A 20,124-nucleotide genomic window follows, 5' to 3' on the forward strand; every position below is an offset into this window, starting at 1 on the left:
GTTCCTAGCATGCAGGATTATGATAGTGAAACAAGAAAAAGACTTTAGAGAGCTAACAGTAGGTAGCGGGCAGACAAGGTCCAGAACACAACTTAAAAAACTGCAGAAGGTGTTTTCAGTATGAAGCAAACAGAAAGCTGGTTTAAGATTTCTACAGAGGCAGGGTCGGATGCTGGTATTTCTGAGATCTGGTGCAGAAACAAGCGCTTACATTCTGACCAGGCTCTTTCACCTGGACCAGCAAAGTTCCAGACAGCAAGAAATCACAGGAATAGGAGACAGGGACATGCAAACATGTTCTGGCAAAACAATATGGTCACTGATACAGAAGAATGCAGGTAAGAGCAGCCTAAGGACTACAGAGCTGTGAGCTGTAGAAGAAAAAAGTTTTTGGGGCTAACTGCAGAATTGCCCTTGCTTTGTTAGCTCTGCTGCGTGGCATCTGGAGCAGGGAAACTGTAATTAAAGGGAGATGCCAAGTAAAAACAAAACAGCATAATACTGGAGTAAGGTAATATCAGCTGGAACCAGAAGGCAATGGAATCACATCAGACAGAGAAAATAAGGAACCAAAGCAGTCAAAGACTAGATAGCTGAGGTGTCTCTGTCTAGAAGCATTTCCCCAAGACTGAAATGAAAAAGAAGGAAGCTGAAAACCTTAATTAAGCAATGCACCAGTACCTGTGTCCGGAACATTAAGCTTCTTTCTGTGCTTAAATTTGCTGACAATTTTGTGGAATAAGTTCTTTTCCTGAGACTGGAATGAACCTACAGACAACATTAATAATACATACTTTTAATTAGAAGCTTGTAAAAGAGTACAACAGTCACACTATGCACTGCACAACCTCCCCTTCCTATAATACAAGTTGCCATTTGACAGGGAAGCACAAAACCTGACCTTCTGCCTGAAGGGACTCTGGAGGCTTTCAGCAAGCTGTAGTTCAATCCACCACCTCCCCATGTTTAAGTGCATACAATGCATTTTGGGGAATGAAACTCTTAGGAAAGCCTAGCCATACAATAAAACAGGGGGTTTTCTTGCTTACTTGAAGATAAACTCTCTTTTGCATGTACACTGGGCTTGGTTGGCAGGGAGTAAACTTAACAGTGCTGGAAACACACCCATGGTTTAGTTACTGCTGAGCAGTGTTTACAAAGCATCAAGATCTCTCCCATTCTAGCACCCCAGCAAGTAGACTGAGGGTGTTCAAGAGGCTGGGAGGGGACATAGTTGGGACAGTTGATCCACATGGGCCAAGAGGTATTTTACACCATACTCAGCACAAAACTGTGTTGGGGAAAGTGTTTTATAAAGTTGTCTAGTGCTCAGGTACTGGCTGGACATCAGTTTGCTAGTAATGACTGCTGGCTTTGGCATTACTTGTTTCCTCCCTCCAACTTACGAAACTGTCTTCTTCTTGACCCAGTGTAATAGTTTTGCAAAACTACTACAACCAGGAAGCATTTTTCCTTGTTTTTGCCCTTCCTATTATCTTCCACATCCCACTGTAGGAGGGAGCAACAGGGTGGGAACAGTCAGCACCAACCCACCAGTGGATGCAAGAGCTACAACTGCCTTTCTAGTGACCAGAAATGAGATATACTAAGTGCAACAGTTAAAGCCCCCAGAGGAGGAAGATGATGTTATGTCCAGCTCATGGTATCATTCCTACTTTGCCCACGGAGTCTATACTAGGAGCAGTCAGAAGACATCTTGTGTGACATCAGACCACAAAATATGCCATTATCAGACGTCATCAAGAAGTTAGCCTTTGCCTCATTAGGGGAGCAGTCAGTGATATAATAGCAACACAGGCATAAGAGATGCATGATCTCCACAATGCAAAGCAAATTTTAGGGAGTCTACAGAAATTCAACTTCAAAATCTTATTTCCAAAAACACAGTGGACAAGCAAGTCTTCAGGCTAGTTCAGAACAGACCAGCCCAAAGAGAAATGAGATGCTACACACATGACAAGATGATTTATAGCCTAACAAGCACGTATGCTTCCTATCTCTAGCTCACCTGTTACAGGATTCTACCCACCACCTTTTCCACTCCTCCTCGTCCTTAAAAGGAACCAGACACACACACTGGCTACTGGGACACAACTGCAACCATACAGAAATGGGCAATCAGGGTAAATCTGCTTATACATCTGCAATTTGCCATCTCAGACTCCATATGCAAGGAAAGAAAGAGTAAAGTGTGTAGCACATGGAAGAAGTATTTAGTCTTATGAAGTGACAGCCATTCACAGACACTGGGCTGTCTCATTGTCCTAGGTTACAATATAAAGATGTATTCTATTCCCATTCTCAAAAGCTGTTGAAACCAGCAGGAGCATAGTTTTTCCTTATCTCCTGTTAATGGGTCCATCAATGCCTTTCCACCTGACTCAGAGATAACTCCCTCCAGGAGACATTTCTGTTCAATGAACCCACCACATGACCCACAGAATGATAACAGCCCACTGACAGATGCTCTGCCCAGGGGGGAGGAGCTAGGCATCCCGACCTGGATATAATCTGGGATTTGGGACACAACAGTCAGCCTTTCCTCTGGATTCCCTGTCCATCCTTGAGGAATGGCTGTCTTTTCCACTGGATCTTCAGAGGAAGACTACACCCCTTCTACAGGATCACTGCTCCAACAAAACCGTATCTGCCACTCCAGGAGGACTGCAGTCACCAATCCAACTGGACTGCTACCAACACCCTGACCAACAGGGTGTCAGGTCACGTCGTATTCTGACTTTGTCAGTGGTTTATTCTTGTCTGTTATTACATCTGTTATGGTTTTCCTTTTCCATTTTCCTAAAATTGTATATGTGAGTTAGAGTAGCACTGGTTTTGCTTTCAAACCAGAACGTTGATCAATACTGAAAATTACTGAAAGAAAGCTAAAATGCCAGACAGAAGCAGGTGTAGAAACTTCAGCATCTTGCCCTTGCTGGCTTTGTGGCTCACTGCTACTTCTTTTTTAATATGGAAGAAATCAAAACTTTGGAGAAATATTAATAAACTTCCAAAGATCTATGAGTCAAACAAGAAACCAAATAAAGTCCAAGCAAGAGATCATCTTAGGCAACATCAGCTTGAATCTAAACACCTTTACTAGAACCTGTATGGGAAGCACTTAAAGAGTACAATTGAACAGACCATATTCACTCAAACTTACTGAAGTGTTGTTCTGCAAATTTTCCAACAGTTTCCTGAGCACCGCAGAGGACTAGTCTAGTGTCAGTGCAACAAAAATGTTAAACAAGGAATGAAAAAGCTCGGCGAGCTTGAGCAAAAGCCTAAGTTAAAGAACAAAGCTTTTCTTGATACCAAGTCAGATACTTCATTCACATCAACAGAAACAAGTCTTCCCACCAGTTCCACAAGAAGACAGAGGTACATAACTACATGATTCTTGTGACATTTTTGTTATTATTATTCTTTGCTTAGCAGATTAGTGATTTTTTTCAGGTGCTTGGAAGAAGCAGCACATTACATATCACCCATGTCTCAATTTCTACAGCTCAACCTGCACCCTACAAACCACTTCAATCATTATGACAGACAGTGAGCCAGTGCCAGCAACTCTAAGCAGAACAACTGAGATGAAAAACTCAGAAGACGACAAGCACTGCTACACCTGTGTATTTCATCTCTTTTTTCCCTACAGTGAAGGCACCTTTGTCATCACCCTGTATCTTCAAAATGCCACTTTCCCATATGGAAAATCCAAGGACTTTAGTAGGGCCAAAAGAAAATCTGCCCTTCAGTAAGGAAACCTTCTATTTCCTTCCCTTTTAGCTGTTACTCCTGCGAGACAGTGCCCAGTGACACTTAGAATACCCTTTGCCATAAATGCATTGAAAGAGAAGATGGGAATAGCTAAATAAGTCAACAGTTCATACTTGGACTTAATGTAACTTCTGACTCCACATGAAACTTCATCCACACTCTTTGCCTTAACAGTGTAAGCACAGTCACCATGCTGGAGTTGACAGGATGCCCAGCTGTGTTACACCTGTTTCATGGGGACAACAGACAAGTATTCCAAGATTTCGAACAAATGCCACTTGGAACATTCAATCCAGAGAAAATCCATGGCTGAAAAAACTAACCTAAAAGTCTTGCTGTTAGGCAATGGACCCTAGATGTGCCTTCCTATAGAAAGCTGAAAAAAACCTTTTCATTTTAGTTTACTTGACATTGTTATACAGCCATCTACTAATTGTACTCTGTTGGAAATATTCTATACGGTTATTCCTCTCCCTAGCACTTCAGAAATTGCCACAGGATTTAATCCCTGGCTTGTCCATAGAGCTCACTGAGGGTAGTAGTGATTCTTCCTGGGAATACTTGTTATGGGCAGTGGCAGCTGCCTGGGGAAGCAGCAGGCAAGAAAATGAACCACAGCTGCACTTCCTCCAAATTTCTGGGCATAGGCCCCCTTTGCTCTCATAACGTTCCCCATTTTAAGGATCTGATCAAACAGAGGATGTTTCAATAAGATCCTAACAAAATCAGGACAAACAGTTTGTGCATTTCTGCATCTCTCTGAGGAAGGCACTGTATTTTCAGGTCATGATCCTTGGAATGTTACAGCATGAAATCTTCAAGCATCTGAATGCTTTGAATTGAGCCAAAAAAACCCCCAGAGGTAAGACCAAGAGGAATGCCACAAAGCAGCATCCGTTTTAAGCTGATGTTTTATTTCTAGTCCTAGAGGCCATAGACAAAAAAGCCAAAAAAAAAAAAAAAAAGTAGACAATCTCTTCCCCAAATAAAAGCACACTGTGCATTCCCCTCTTTGCCTTCCCAAAATGAAAACTTCAGCGCAGTGCTTGGTGTATAAGTGAGCATTTCTTCAAAGTACCAAGCAGAAATAATGACTCTGCCTGTTGCTCACTTTTGCATACAAGCAGATTAGTGACTCACTGCAGACAGCTGACTTCTGGGATGTTTTGGCACATATGCCATTGGAAAGTAGGAAAAAAAAAAAAAAGGAAACAATCACAGCTCCAGTAAATGTTGGAGCAGGCCATCTGCACAGATTCAATACAGCTTCAGCCATTTTGTGGCATTATTATTGTATATGCACATTCCCAGTTCAGAATGCTTGATGTGGATTTTGACAAAGCTTTATGACTTGTTCAGTCCTATTCCCGTTCAAGAAATACCCCCAATCATTTCAGTGGGAGCAGAATTTAGACAATTTCGAAACTCTGGGGAAAAAAAAGTGCCTCTCATTCAAGAAAAGGTTCAAATTTTCATTTATACGTGTGGATGTGAAACAGCCTTCATGTTACAGAGTTCCTCAGCTGTTTTTAGGTGAAAGAACTGGCTGAAGTGTGGACTGGACATGACAAGCACAACAGAAGTAGTCAGTGTGCACTGCCCTACTGATTTTCCAGAGCAGGAAAACATCCTGACAAATCTGACTGTGTGATTAGATAGCAGATCAAGCCTGTTCTAGGTATAGGCTAATGACATTTGATAGAGAATCAATCCAGCACAAAATAAAACATAAAGCATACAGTTACATTTGGGGGTGGGGTGCAGAGAAACACCCCAAACCCAACAAACAAAAACATTTCTCCGTTTTTATTCACCCAACATCCTGAGGAAGGTTTAGAGTGCAGCACTCCAACCTATTTTCTAAATTTTAAATGTTCAGTAGACACTGTAGACTTCAAAAACTAAGTAGTTATCTGTGCTGAGTGAAAATGAGCAGATAGTTTATGATCCTGCATACACTCCTTCAAAAAAAGCAGCACATCACTTCAAGGAGTGTTTACTTAAACATATCCCTGCTGATTTTTATCTGTTATTTGGAAACACCCAGAGGCCAAAAACACATGTAGACACTATTTGTGCTGATCAACTCTTCTAATTACCTGGCAGACACACACCCAAGGTAAAGCCTCACAGCAGAAACTGCTCCAGACAACACAGTAATACAGAGCAGTGTGAAGCTAAGGTCTCCCACATCCCCACAGTCACACCCATAAGATTATATTGACCCTTCATGGTTCACGCTCATTGCATAAAAATGCTACTTTTGTTTAATTCTAATGGTGTAAAAAAGCAGAACAATTTAAAAGACCCATAACCACACCAAACCAAGCTCTATTATTCTGCATGATATGCCAGTTTAATTTCCTGCAGTACTTGCAGTAGCCTAGCACACAGATCTGCTTGTGCTATATGTTTGGAGGCCACGGTTCTCTAAGAGTCTTTATATTCATCACACTTCACCAGACAACAGCACAATGAGGCTCAATAGACAGTCAGTACATCACAAATTAAACTGAGGATTCAGCTTAATAAATGTTTGACTCAACTGGAACAAACCTTGCTAAGCTAGTAAGCTTGCCTGTATTCACTTTTAGGTCAGATAATTTCAAATCCACAACTCACATCCTCTAGTTTTACACATCCTAAGAAAATAAAACACATTTAAAATTTATCTACTGCCATAAAATATTTACTTTTTAGCAACCCCTCTTTTCCAGAAGAAAAATGGTTTGCTGGAAAGTTTTTCAACTACCTCTTGAGAGCTGACTGAACCTTGCTCTCCAGGGAGCTGGAATGACTGCCTCAAAACTGTCCAGCTTAAGTGTGTGAATTCAACATTCACTGGCATTAGGAGCAGGTATCACTAGCTCTGTCTGGATTTAGTTTGGGGCTGTGGTTAGATGTTCACTACAGAAGGAGCAGCGTTACTATCTGATATTCCTGCCCTGGGGCTCCTTGTTGCAACCCCAGAGCTCAGTTGGTGGAAAAGTTCATGTGACTGTTTACCATCTGCTCAGTGCAAAGTCAGCTGGCTTAATTTAAAGAGCCCTTATTGTCAGCCAGAGGCAAATGCTGCATGACTGTCTCTGCAGGGCTGTGCCAACGCTACTCATATCAGGCTTGTAACCAGCCTGCAGTTATGTTTTTGACCTTCCCTTGAGACAAGGCCAAATATATTCCAAAGCTCTTTAAGTGATGCTAACAAAGATAAAAACTTAACTCTCCTGTATGAGCCTCCCCAAAAGCAGAATGCAGTTCTGGGCTACCTGGCTTGAGGCAGAATTCTAGCCTACCATTCCCAAACAACAAAGGGCCTGCAGAATTTTTAAATATACAGACACCTGAACAGGTAAATTCTGTAGCGAGAAATCCAGTGGACTGCTACTACAACTTCAATTGCTAGATCACTGTAGTTGAGGAGGTTTTCTTCCCAACAGATGTTGCTTAATTACCAGTGTGTTATCATGCTGTAAAGCAATTCATTCATGCTCATTTAAGAAGTTCTGACAAATACATACCATAAAACAAAATTAAAGGCAGCTGAAGTCAGAGCTAGCTTGGTATTAGCACAAGTCTAATTTTGCAAAGTGGCTGTTCCACATCTAATTACAAAAATCAATACCAAAACTGGCATGCACTAAAAAAGAACAGCTGTTCAATCCTGCACACTGTAATGTGATTATTTGTGAAGCATTCAAAAGGCATAGATCTAATCCAGGGTCACCTGGCTAAAACAGCCGTATTAGATCTTAAAACCTGTCACTCAATGGAACTACCATTGTTGCAGAAAAGAAAACCAACCTCACATTGCAAACTGTGCCTGATGAGGATCCTTTTGAGCATCCTTTTGTCTTGTGGAATTACTGGTATAAAATTCCTTCATTTTGTGATGCTTCTGTACTGTATATTTGCATCAGTATTTCTGCCACAGTATAAAAGTAGTTTTACCCTACCACACTGTCACTTCTCTACAATCTCTGTGTCACAGGCTTCCTGTATAAAAAAATAGCCAAGTGTGTCATGACTTTCTCCTTCCATGAGCCTCAGCAATGGAGCTGGGTATGGAATTGGTTTTCATGTCCTCTAACTTTTTTTTAATCACATCAGGACATTTTTTGCTCAAAACTTATGACAGAACTATAATCTTGATAGAAGAAAAATTCCAGATGTTTCATTCAGACATCTCTGGTATCCTATGTCTTAATTTACAGATACTAAAATTACAGTGAAATTAAAACTAAGCTTAGAAAACATAACCTTTGATCATATGCCCTTTTTTCCCCATTTTTAACTTGGATTGTCAAATTCACTTACCTCACAATTACTTATGTTTTTGAAAACCTTTCTTGCTATAAGAAATACATTTAGTGTACAAACTCTACCCAGTTCTACTTATCATGAAAACCAAGTATCAAAATTGAAAACAATCAGCCTGAAAATGAAATCAGATAAGAACCAACTAACTTCGGTGCTAGGTAATTCTTTGACTTCAGACTTTCCATAGGTAACAGTGAAGTAAGAATGTATAAATTCCTGAGCTTGTTACAGCACTGCCATTGTTTAAGAACTTCCTGCACTTGGCAACTTACCTTTGTTGGATTTTGGTAGTTCACATGAGCCGCTTCCAATCTTTCGCTTTTTCCTCGAAACAGATGAATTTTTCCTGTCAAAGGTAATAGGACTGTATTGAGGAAGGCTGTTGAATTTCTTTGCAAATTCTTCTTCCAACTTTGCTAAGCTAAATGGGAAACAAAACCATTCAAATTAAATGTAACTCTTTCTGTAGAAAAAATATATTGCTTAAGAGCATGTCTGTGTATACACACACACCTTTCTACACAGAGAGAGGGGAAAATCAGGTAAGTTCACACACTGTAAACACCAAACCAGTATATATTAATCCAACTGTGGAATGAGAATGTACATTTCTGCTTCTGCATTTGTAACAGTGCAAATTGATTACCTTAGTAGCATATGTTAAAATCAGAAAAAAAACCAATCAATGTCATACTGGTGACATTTAGCTCTGTTTGCTGCACAGATTTGTACAAGAGATTTGTATGTTCTGTGAGGGGAATGAACAAAGACAGTAAAACCAGCAAATAGACCAATGAAATAACTTCACATAAAAGTTCTTACACCAGAATGAAAACAGCATTTCAAACCAGAAGAAGAATGTCAAACTAATCAATCTTCTGTGGATATTCTGAAACATGAAGCATTGGGCTGGGAATTAGTTTTGTATTTGTTCTGGGTGATTAGATCTTCTCCCCTCGTACTTCATTTGCTGTGAGATGAAAAATGCTACTAGCTTATGCTTTCATGAAAGTCAGCATGCCTCATACTGCAGCCTAACCTGAATGACTGTCAGCAGATTAACTACAACTCAGGAAATCCACAGACAAGGTATGATTGTTCCTAACAGCCAGAAGAAAACAAAGCACTCAAAAGAGGATGGCACAGCATTTCCAGCTGTAATGACTACACTGGCTTGCATAAGCGCTTTGTTCCTGCAAATTTTTGCAGCCAGGCAGAAGTAGAAATTGCGTTTTAGTAAAAGGCAAGCACACAGTTAGGCAGGTTATAAATAGCACTGTCAATGTAGAGGAACAATGACATCTTCCACTTGTTTTTAATTCTCCTTGCTATGAAAAACCTCAACTTGACAGAAGTTGGACAGAAGTTGGAAGGATGGTCCTTTATACGCTTGGAGGTATCACAAGAAACATGGTACTTCTCTATGCTTTCTGAAGCATCACTTCAAACAAACTGCATTCTGAAAGCTTTGGTACACAGGAAGATACCTCATTTTTTTCTCTGTAATTATTACTTCTCTCAGGAAGCAATTTTCCATCTTAAAATACAGCTCTGGCTCTTTGCAGACCAGATGCATGGTGGGATCTGTTTGTTTGCGTATACATGTTTTATTTTGGTTTTAAATCACAAAGGTCCGCTACCTTTTTCTCTTCCACACGGATGTTCCCTGACAACCATGAAACCATCTGATTTTCTGCTCTGACTCAGCTCCTCTCTCACTGTCTGCTCCCACCTGCCTCAGCTTCTGCCCCGAGGGCATGTGAGGGGCTGCAGCTCTAATTGGGAAGGCCAAACCTCATTTGACAGTGGATGAGCTGCCATCCTTGCTAGTAATTTATAACTTGTGTGACATGCAGGCAGGCAGTGGGGGGTGCTGCTATCTCTATCTCAGTGATCACAAATTTTAAGAGCCTCTCAGAAGCCTGGTCAGACATGTATAGCTGAGCTGAGGTGTTCATACTGCACAGCCTAGGATAGAGCCTAGGTAGAGCCCTGCGTGACAAAGGAGTGGGGAAAGCAAATCTGACCCAGACCATCAGGGCAATATGTGAAGCTACTGATGGGGAAGGTAGGACACAGGGAAAATTATGAAAATGATGTCATTCTGAAGGGGTGAGGACCCTTTCACCAATGCATGTACAAAATAAGGCTGAAATGTGATGTTGAAGGGAGCAGAGGGAGTTAAGTGGAGCAGGCAGAGGTAAAACCAGCTCTTCAAGTAGCCAGAAGACCAGGTAATGGAATGAAAAGGGATATGAGCTACCTTCTCCAGCACTTATTCTTCACAAATTCTTAATTCTGCCTTTACAGAGTTCACTAAATAATATTCATTAATGATGCAACTCAATAATGATGAGAAATTGGAAAACACGTTATTTTCTCATCCAGCCAGCTAATGAGGGTAGCGTTGAATGAATGATTTAGACAAGTTTCCTAGGTACTCTTTGAATAAATAATTTACAACGATTTTATGCTACAAGATATGATGAGTTTTCCCACCATTATGTGGGAAAAGTTTCCAATCTTTCAACTTAAAACATTTCCAAAACTTATACAAAGCTCTAAAAAAACATTTTTTCTTAACTAATTTTTCTTGACTATTCCAATGAACAAGACTTGGGGAATCCCACTGATTTAATATCTTTGCTGAAAGCGAGCTGCAATTAGATGTCGCATAAACTAGGTTGTGAAAAGGGTACTGCAAACCTGCAAAACCAAACATATTATAATTTTAAGCATGAAATATGGAAAAACTCCCCCTTTTAAATACATTTTCCCATCTGCAAGAATTTGCAAGCATGAATGGCAACCCAGATTTAACTACTGCACCTGCAACTAAATAAATCTGTAATAGTCTGATAAAAATCATTACTTATATACTGGAAAAGTAATTCTGTGCAGCCTTGCTAAATTTTAATGCATCCATCCTCATTAATTGTTTTCAAGATATATTTAATTTCATCATGGTGGACATAAACAGTTTAAATATCTTTTCTCTACAACAGAAAAATGACATTATTTATCCTAATTATTTGCCAATATAAGAACATTGTTTACTAATCCTCTGCAAGCAATCCCTCCAAGTGGGCAAAGAGATCTATTCTTTCTAGTCTGATCTGGTTTATGATGATCGAACACCTACATAGAATAGGTGTTATTTAGCACGTTTAAATAGTGCTTGCAAAGTACTCTAAAAATGTAAGTAACCCTCTTCACTACTTTTTGAGCAGGTAAATACTGCGTGGTTTGTTCAGAACTGAGCAAATAACACCATTCAAATTCACTTACAGTGGTGTAAACCTGGAAAGATCTCAAAGGAATTACTTTGCTATATAAACGACAGGTATTTAGAGCATGACTCAGTTCCACAGGGTTTTTCATTTTCGGAATTGTGATTATTTGTGTGTTAGATGCAGGTCACTTAGCTGCAGTGAGGAGGACTCACTCTTAAATTATCAGGCTGACCTAACTGAAACATGAGTGTTAAGCCACAACTTACCCAAAAACAAACTCTTCCTTTGGCTTAGTCTTTTTCAGTTTTTTGTTCCCACTTGTCCCACTTGGGGAAAAGGCCCAGATTTCTTCATTCCAGCATCCTTCATGATCTGAGGAGTTACCTTTTCCTGAGCTTCTTTTTCCTGTGATAAAGGCAGAAAATTTTTTCTCATCTTCAGAAAAATGTTCCAAAACAAAGTAAATGCAAAAGAAACTTGTGTACCCTGGCAGTATGGCAACTTATGAAGCCTGACCTTCTTTAAGGCAATTACAAAACACTTTTCATTTTAAACTGGGCAATGATGATATTTACAACTATTCTGCATCCCCTCTCCTGTCTTTTCCTGAACTATCTCAAAAGTCGGGATCTCTTAAGGTATAAAATAGAAAGAGATAAAGAGGTATACAGTAATAAGCTTCCCTAAATTACAAACATCTTTTTTCTTTTCTGACTGTTCTAATTAGACATACAAATCTATCAGTTGGAAAAATACACTTCCAGACATTTCACTGAAAGCTTCCAGATACTATCTCAAATTTGTCCTTCCACAAGATAAAGGGTTCTCACTTACTGCCTACAGCAAAACTAACAACCAAAGCAAAACCAGAACACATTTGCTTCTTGCAGGATTGAGAACTATGCTCACAACCACAAGAGTTGTTTAAATAGAAACAAGGTAATTGTTCGGGGTTACATACATCACAAGTCCTGCACACATCTACCAGCAGGCTGACAAATTAAACAACAAAGCCCTCAGCCAAGAAGTTAAAACTCGATCACGAAAGACGAAAATAGAGCAGTTAGGAGTTTGTGAGGTAAGCAGGAACACAGATCAAAAAACTTCAAAAGACCTGCCCTGGAACAGGGAACCCAGCCACTCCACCTGTCCCTAGCATCTCAGGTAGCCAGACACAATATTCCCACTGCACACTGCTCAAACTCCAGCTGAAACATGGATTTTTCCTTTTTCTCCCACTCCAGGCAGGCTTTTGCAGTTCACACTGTAAACAAAACACTCAAAGCCACCCACCTCTGTCCACATTAGCGCGCAGAGATGTGAGCATGCCCTCTGACACCAGAGTTTTATAAAGAGCACCTTTGCAAGATCTCTCCGATTTCCTGGAGCCACAGGTTTCTATCTTTTTAACACAGTCACTGTCCTCAGTTTTGATCTGTTCTGGTAAGCTTTGGGGTACCACCTCCTCTGTTGGGGTCAGTGGTTCCACTTTAATGTTATCAGAAGCCTCACACGGTACTTCCTTGCCGGCTTCAATACTAAGGAAATCGGGAGGCTTGGATTCTTTGGCGGTCTCCATTGGTTTCTCCTTTGATGTTTTCTTTTCTTTTGATTTCACTTTTTTCTTTGGTGATTTTGTATCCAACATGCTTCCCTTCACATTTGAGACAGGGCGGTTTTTTTTGCGGGGAGTATCCGCGAGTCTCTCAGCACCCCAGTCCCCCTTGGCCACGGCTTCAATTGTGTACATTACACTTTCAATGTCCGACTCGGAGGACTGCCTCTTTTTACAAGATTTTTTGGGGGTGGATTTTTCATTTGTGTGCCGGTCCAACTTATTTTTTTTCTTTTTCTTCTTTATCTTTTCTGGCTTTAGCCCAAGGATAGTCATGTCACTCATGAAAAGCTCTGGAGAACGGCACATGTGATCCTTTGTGTTATCCTTTCTCTCAAAAGGACTGTTTTCCATTGCAAGACTAGTAAAATCTCTGCATTTTGCAGTTTCTGATTCCTCAGCTTTTGTTTCATCTGGGTTTTGCATTTTTTCTATCTCTGATTGTTCTACTTTTCTATTACTGGAGTCTTTTACTGTTGTTTTCTCCAGTTCTACTTCCATGTCCTCTGAAACTTCCCCTTCCTCATCTTCCAGTGCTTCCACTTTTGTTTTCCCAGGTTCTTTCACTTTTACTCCTTCTGAAGCAAGGCACATCTAAAATAAGTTTAAAAACAGTCCCATGAAACAAACATCAGCTGTTAACATTACTTATACTAACAGGAGCATTTAACAGGGAATCTCTCTGGCATTTTAGTTTAGGAAAGCAAACTGTGCTACACCGGACAGTACTGAAAAACAGCCTGAAGACATGCTGAAACTGATGCAATGGGATGAGGGCTAAGTGCTAGAATAAGGCTGGTAGGTTCATTGCTCGAATAGAAAAAGACTCCAACTGATCTCAGTAGTGTTTCCTTTAAGGCTTTATATCATCTGGAAACCCACTGCTAGATAGATTTTCAGAATATCTGAAATGCAACAGAACAGAGTTATCTCTGACTACTGCCACAGACAATCTACTTGGAATCTCACATCCATTCCCCCTTCAACTCTCAAATGTCCCTAATACAATTCCTTTCTCCATTTTCCAAATGGCCTTGAAGGAGGGAGAGAAAAATGTTTACTGAATCTCCCTAACTGAGGTTATTTTCTTTTACTTGAATGTAAGAAATAATTTGGAAGGTAGTACAAAAGCCTTCCAAATCTTTCTTCTCGTGTCACAGACTAATTTTGCAAAGAACTGCAAAGCAGCAGTGGTTGCCATGGTTATCTCCTCCTGGAGATAACACTAATGGAAACCAAAATCCTTATACTATCTGAGGAACATCGATATTCAGAAAAAGAGCTGTCAGAAGGTCCTCAAACTGCCATGTTCCTGCAGCACTGACTTAGGAGATCCTCTCTGTTTTGGATCACCTCTAAGCTATGCGGACACATCTACAGAAGGTTGTCCTTCACGGCACCAAACAACAGCCCTTGGGAAGACATGCTTTGTTCTTACTGTCCTCTCAAAGCCCCCGAGCTGAATTCCCAGTGCAGTTTTGTTTTTAGAACAAATGTCAACCAGTCACCTGGAGCAAAACCAGATGGAAGAGGCTTGCTTTGAACCAGACATCAGAAGGTTCCCACAGCTCAGCCCACAGGCCATGTGGTCAGTATGGATGTGCCTCCCTGAGACAAATGGGTTCTCTTTAGGTCCATTTTAGATTTCTCAAATTGGCAAGGCTTTTTTTCCTTGCAAATTAAAAAAGTCTCTCATACCAATTTATGTAAGAAGATAACACCAACGATTGGGATGTTTTTGTAGCAAGTTTCCAAAATTCTTGCTGCACAAGGTAGAAATTACTGATCTGGTTCAGGACAAGCTGGGCCGAGCACTGTAAAGCACCAGAGCTTGGGCAACACACAGTATCTATTGGGAAGCAGGTTAGACTAGGCAAAGAAGAACTCCACAACTGTGCTCATGTGGGTTCTTGATACAAAGGTAGTTCTGTGACTTTTTTACTACACTGCAATGTTAAGCGCAGCCTGTGATTTTCAAAACCTAAAGCTCCATCTTTAAAATGGAGCTCGCTGGACTAAGAATATTTTGTCAATTCAACATATATCCCATAGACAATGGATTTTTTCCTTTTATACATTTGCTTCTTCTGCAGTAGCCAGTAGTATAGAGCTACAGATGTGGCTACAAAAAAGTGACTTCTGCCTTGTCAGCAAATAAACTTGCAATAAAACAATCTTCAAGACTGGGAAAGCTTAAAAGAAGTGTTTAGAAACAAAAAAAGGCAAAATTTCAATAATGTGCCATTGGTTTTAACTGCTCCCAAAAGGAAGATCTGCTGAGAGTACCATAGCAGAACTTCTATGTAAGTTATTGACCTGTTAGTTCACCTGAAAAATAAAATGGGCATGAAAAGCAAAAATAAATGAAAGCAGCTCATGACCATTAACATGAATTTGTAATGGCAATGCCTGAATTTTATAACACACTCATCCAGTCCTCTCTCTCAACTATTTGTCTCCCTCAGCTACGCCCTAAGACCTCAAAGCCTAAATTAAGAAACTGAATCAAGTTCAGTTGCAACCGAGTCCCTTTGCCACCAGGAACTGGTGGTACTTCTCAGCTGCACCAGACTCTTAGAAACACCTAAGTTGATGGCTAATCTGGGGAAATCTTGACTTGTGGCATCTGAGCCATGATAATTTATGGTTCTATAAGCAGCGGTGCAATCATAACTGTATCCCTGTTCTGCCTTGCAGACTTTGGCAATCAATAGCTTTAACTTCTCCACCCTGCTGCACCTGGGGCAATTAGTCACCAGTGTTTCAGTATTACCTCTGCCAGCTGAAATAATGCTGATGTTCCACACTGTTTCGTTAAATCAGAAGGTCCTGAATGGGATGTACTTGAAGAAATCTATGGAGAGAAAAATCAACACAAATAAAATCAACACAAAATTCTTTGATCACTACCAATTCTTTCATGTTTATGACATAGCTTTTCAACGGATTGTTTCCCCCCTTCCCAAAATTCCTTCATAAGATTATAGCCTAAAAAAGAAGTGCAGACCTGTGCATGCTGGTATGAATAAAAGCCCGCTCCAACACTGCTCTGGTGGATAACGCCACTGTACACTAAATGATACTTGCACATTTGGGGTTTTTCTTGTCAGGACTCCCTTTGAGGAACAGGATGAACTGAAACACATGCTCTCTCACATAGGAACAGACTCCAGCAGTCAAGCAACAATCTACACCAGCATGCAACCCAGCTGGTGGTGTTTTTAAAGCCTAAGCAGGACAATGGATTCCAAAATTTTTAATTATTTCATTATCACAGGTTAAAGAGGCGATTTCTTTCACATTATGATACTGCCTTTTGGTGTCCTATAGGACTCATAAAAGAGATGCTCTGAACCCAAAGTTAAGTAGAAGCCTTCAAGCCTTTGGTAATCTTTAGTATTCCTCAGAATAAAAGGAGACTGTCATGCAAGCATGTAGCTGATTATCCTCCAGAATCTTTTTCCTGTATCAGGCCATGATCCTCTTCAGTACTTTAGAGTATTTTGTATCAGTTTTGAGCTAGGTGCAAGGAAATTATCTTTTTCTAAACAACTTTAAAGTATCAGTATCAGGATTGGCCACTAGTATGAAGAAAATGTTACATTTTTAAGGACATATCCCATCATCTCAGACCAGGCTTCTGGGTTTCTTATACCTCCTTTTTTAGGCTGCATAAGAAAGTGAAGTTGTAAGGGACTGGGGAACCAAAGTATTTACGCCCTTTTGTCTCTCCCTGTCCCCACGAACTCAGTTTTCATTGCTCTCAATCAACATGGGCCTACAAAGACGATTGCAGAATTTGGCCTGTTACTGCCATAAAGGAAATAAACAAAAACCAACACTGTCTCTACATGTCCTGGAAGGCGCAGCTCTTCCCAGCACCTTCCAAGCTCTGACCATCAGAGCTCAGGCCTCCACGTGCTGCTGACAGCCAGGTGCTGTTAGTGCTGTGCAGCGGCCTCCTTGCCTTGGGGACGTGATGCTCCACTCCTGCACTGCCTCCCTTCACTCCTCGTGCCTCCACACTGAAGGCTAAACACAGCAAGGGACTCAGCAGAGCTGAACAGCAACAGCCTCCCAGGCTTCAGAATGCAGAGTGGCTCCAACCATTTGTGGAAACTTAAAAATCCTCAGAAGTTTTAGAAAATAATTAAACCCCCTTCTGCATTTTTTTAAATCACCATCTGTGAAATACTGTGAAGTATCAAAAAGGAAGGGATAAGAAAGAGGGGGGGAAAAAAAGAAGATAAAATTGTTTAATCTACATAGCAAAGAGATGAAGGAGGAGCAGAGCAGTGTGGTATGCTGAAGAAGACAGGCTCCCACGCACCAGACACTTGCCATGCCAGCAGCATGGATACAGTAGTCCCCTCCAGTGCACAGCATCTGCAGTTTGGAGTTACAGCAGCACAGCACAGCTGCCTGCCAAATCCACCTGCAAACCTAAGACACCCTCGAAGTGATTATGAACATGGTTTATTTGGGATGCTCCAAACCAGGGACTGAACTGCTATCTGAAAACTTAAGCTGAATCTCTCACATATCATTTATTCAACTATGATCCAACATTAGAGATCTCCAAAACTGGGAAAAAAATAAGAAAAAAAATCAATAACACTGATGTCCTACAAGAGCTAGAGACATGGAGGATGTGCCTAGCGTATCTGCTGTGTTTTTCCCTGTTTGAATCAGAGCCTTTAACGTCCATTTTCTGTATTAAATTAGGCTTGCAAGACACCATCTGAGCAAACACTGAGACATCACAGAAACCTGTCCAACACACAACGTCATGCTGCCAGACTTAGCTTCACTTTTTCTGCCACCTGCAGGGCTAACTGTGCACTCCTATGGACAAGCATCTGTCCTTCTACTAAATTAGGGCTTCACAAGCTTCACAGTCACATCACAACTTCTAATGCTGACTTTTAAAAATCAGGCTGCACTTACTCCAGAGCAGCACTACTCAGCCTGTTGCTGTCCTGTCAGAGGCCGTGTTAGAAACTTCTGGTGTCCCTGAGTAAATACTAGCAGCCCTTCTGCTGTCCCAAACAGCCAAATACCCTTATGGATCACTGATCACAGTTGGGTGTAATCACCCTTGCACAGGCACTGCTGGCAATAGAACACATAGCCACAAAGTCTACTACTGCCAGAGACTGTACAGTAAGGCAGATTTTCTTCCACTCATATAAATTCCTATAAAGCCACAGTCTTGCAAGACTATCTATAGAACAAGACATGAAATACTCTCATTTCAATGCTTCCAACCTGTCTCTGCCTTTTTCCTGAGAGGGACTCATCTCACCAGCAAGAATACAGGGCTGGCTGCAACTAGACAGGATCCAGAGAACCATTTTCCTTAGTGAAACAGGATGTGAATTTGAAATAAAAAACTAAAACACCACAACAAGAGTCAACAAAAAAAGTGTACAAGTAACGTGCTAGCAGACTCCCTTGTTTCTCTGGAATACAGCATGTATCTTCATCTTTCAATCATCACAAAGAACAGCATCTGCACATCAAACCTCAGAGATTTTTGAGTGAATCATCCATATCAAAGAGAAGACCTCTACAAGGTTATATTTAAGACTCACAGAGAATTTCTAGGACTTTGAGGAAACCTGACCCAGCATTCTTGATAACTGCTGGCAGCTGCCAATTTCAGAATTTAATACACTGCATCAACTTCCAACTCTTCATACAGATTCCTGATGACCTCAAAGTCTATTCTTCTTTTCCTATTCTCAGTCCCTGATTAAGCAATGCACCTTCCAATCATCATAACTAAAGCTTTATTTTTTTAATCCTGGTATCCAACTCCTTATTAAGAATACTGTTATCTCCTGTCTTCCCTGTTCTCCTGGGCATTGTTTTTTTTTACCATTATAAAGCTAACTTTCCTAAAAAGAAGTGTAATTTCTATGCCACCTCTAAGAAATAAGCACATTCACAAGTGTCTAAAAGACTAGGTCCCTGGGACCATAGCCACTGCCTACTTCTCTTGGTATGTCATTATTTACTAATCTATGTTTCTGGAAACACCAAATTTGATACTAGAGCAAACATTAAACAATTCATACTTTTTTTGTGGCAAAGTTATGCACACCCTCCCCTTCTGACACTAGTGGGTATAACTTTACCTCTGCCAGCTGGAAGAGTGCCGACTTCCCACAGTGCTTTACTGGCTCGGGACTTGGCAACTGGGAAGTATTTGATGAGATCTAGGTTACAAATGAACAGAGGAGAAAATATTTCAGTGGCACACAGGAAAGACAGAAAGGGAGGGGAAAAAAGAATGAAAAATTAAGAGATTAGTTAAATCAGTTAATTTTAGTTCTTTCTGGCAAAAGGCCCTACATCAGACAGGCAACCCCACCCAAGAAACACTTAACAGATATGTAGAAAACAGAAGAATACAAGCAAATACCACATTCCTTCCTTAGATTATGCTCATGGATACTCCATATTTGTACTGTCCACAGCTAATATTCTGTCGTGCTGTGTGTTTTACATCTGTTTTTTCTGTGACCAAGTGAACAAATCATACCTGTTGCTTAACAATATGCCCTATTCGTTGTTAAGGTTAAATAAAATTCTCCCAGAAGGTCTGAGCAGTATTTCCCATTATTTCAACATAGAAGAGGGCCATCTGTCCTCACAGGCAGTTCTTGTTTCATTTTCTTTAGTTATGAAAAAGGAAATAAGACCTATGTCCAGAGATTAAATCTAGCCTTCCAAAGAGCTGTTGGTGTGCCAGCACCTCTGGTAAGTAAATAACTACCATTACCACTTCAGGGAATTGCTTTTACAGCCAAATTTTTTCAGACCTGCTTTCCAGTGCAGCATTATGAATTCAGAAATGCAAGAATTTTCTGGTATGTGACCTTTTTTGACATGGCATTGCATGGCAGTATTTGACTTAGAAGCCTTTAAAAGCCTTGGGACAAAATCATCAGTGTTTCTATGATATCTCCCTCACCACAAAAATGACACAGGACCATGATTACACAGGCAGTGACAGGACAAGGCCAATGGTTTTAAAGTGAAAGAGAGCAGGTTTACAGCAGATGTTACAAAAAATTCTTAACTCAGAGGGTGGTGAGGCACTGGAACAGGTGGCCCAGAGAGGCTGGTGCTCAGGGCCAGGCTGGATGGGGCTTT

The 20,124-nt window shown here is 40.6% G+C and overlaps 1 protein-coding gene across 9 annotated transcripts in view; it reads right to left on the reverse strand.

Moving 5' to 3' along the window:
• Nucleotides 1-20,124, reverse strand: part of BBX (BBX high mobility group box domain containing) — a 137,794-nt gene that overhangs the window by 16,063 nt on the left and 101,607 nt on the right. For 6 of the 9 annotated variants that reach the window (XM_084200923.1, XM_084200922.1, XM_084200919.1 and 3 more), the window contains 6 exons: nucleotides 19,104-19,184; nucleotides 15,737-15,817; nucleotides 12,642-13,557; nucleotides 11,615-11,753; nucleotides 8,388-8,536; nucleotides 682-768 (listed from right to left, as the gene is read on the reverse strand). In XM_084200923.1, coding sequence (XP_084057049.1) covers nucleotides 682-768; nucleotides 8,388-8,536; nucleotides 11,615-11,753; nucleotides 12,642-13,557; nucleotides 15,737-15,817; nucleotides 19,104-19,184 — 1,453 coding nt within the window. The remainder of the gene's footprint in view (nucleotides 1-681; nucleotides 769-8,387; nucleotides 8,537-11,614; nucleotides 11,754-12,641; nucleotides 13,558-15,736; nucleotides 15,818-19,103; nucleotides 19,185-20,124) is intronic. The other 3 variants (XM_084200918.1, XM_084200921.1, XM_084200920.1) reach the window with 3 other exon arrangements.

The sequence above is a fragment of the Fringilla coelebs genome (assembly GCF_963513975.1).
Source record: "Fringilla coelebs genome assembly, chromosome: 2".
Taxonomy (NCBI): Eukaryota; Metazoa; Chordata; class Aves; order Passeriformes; family Fringillidae; genus Fringilla; species Fringilla coelebs.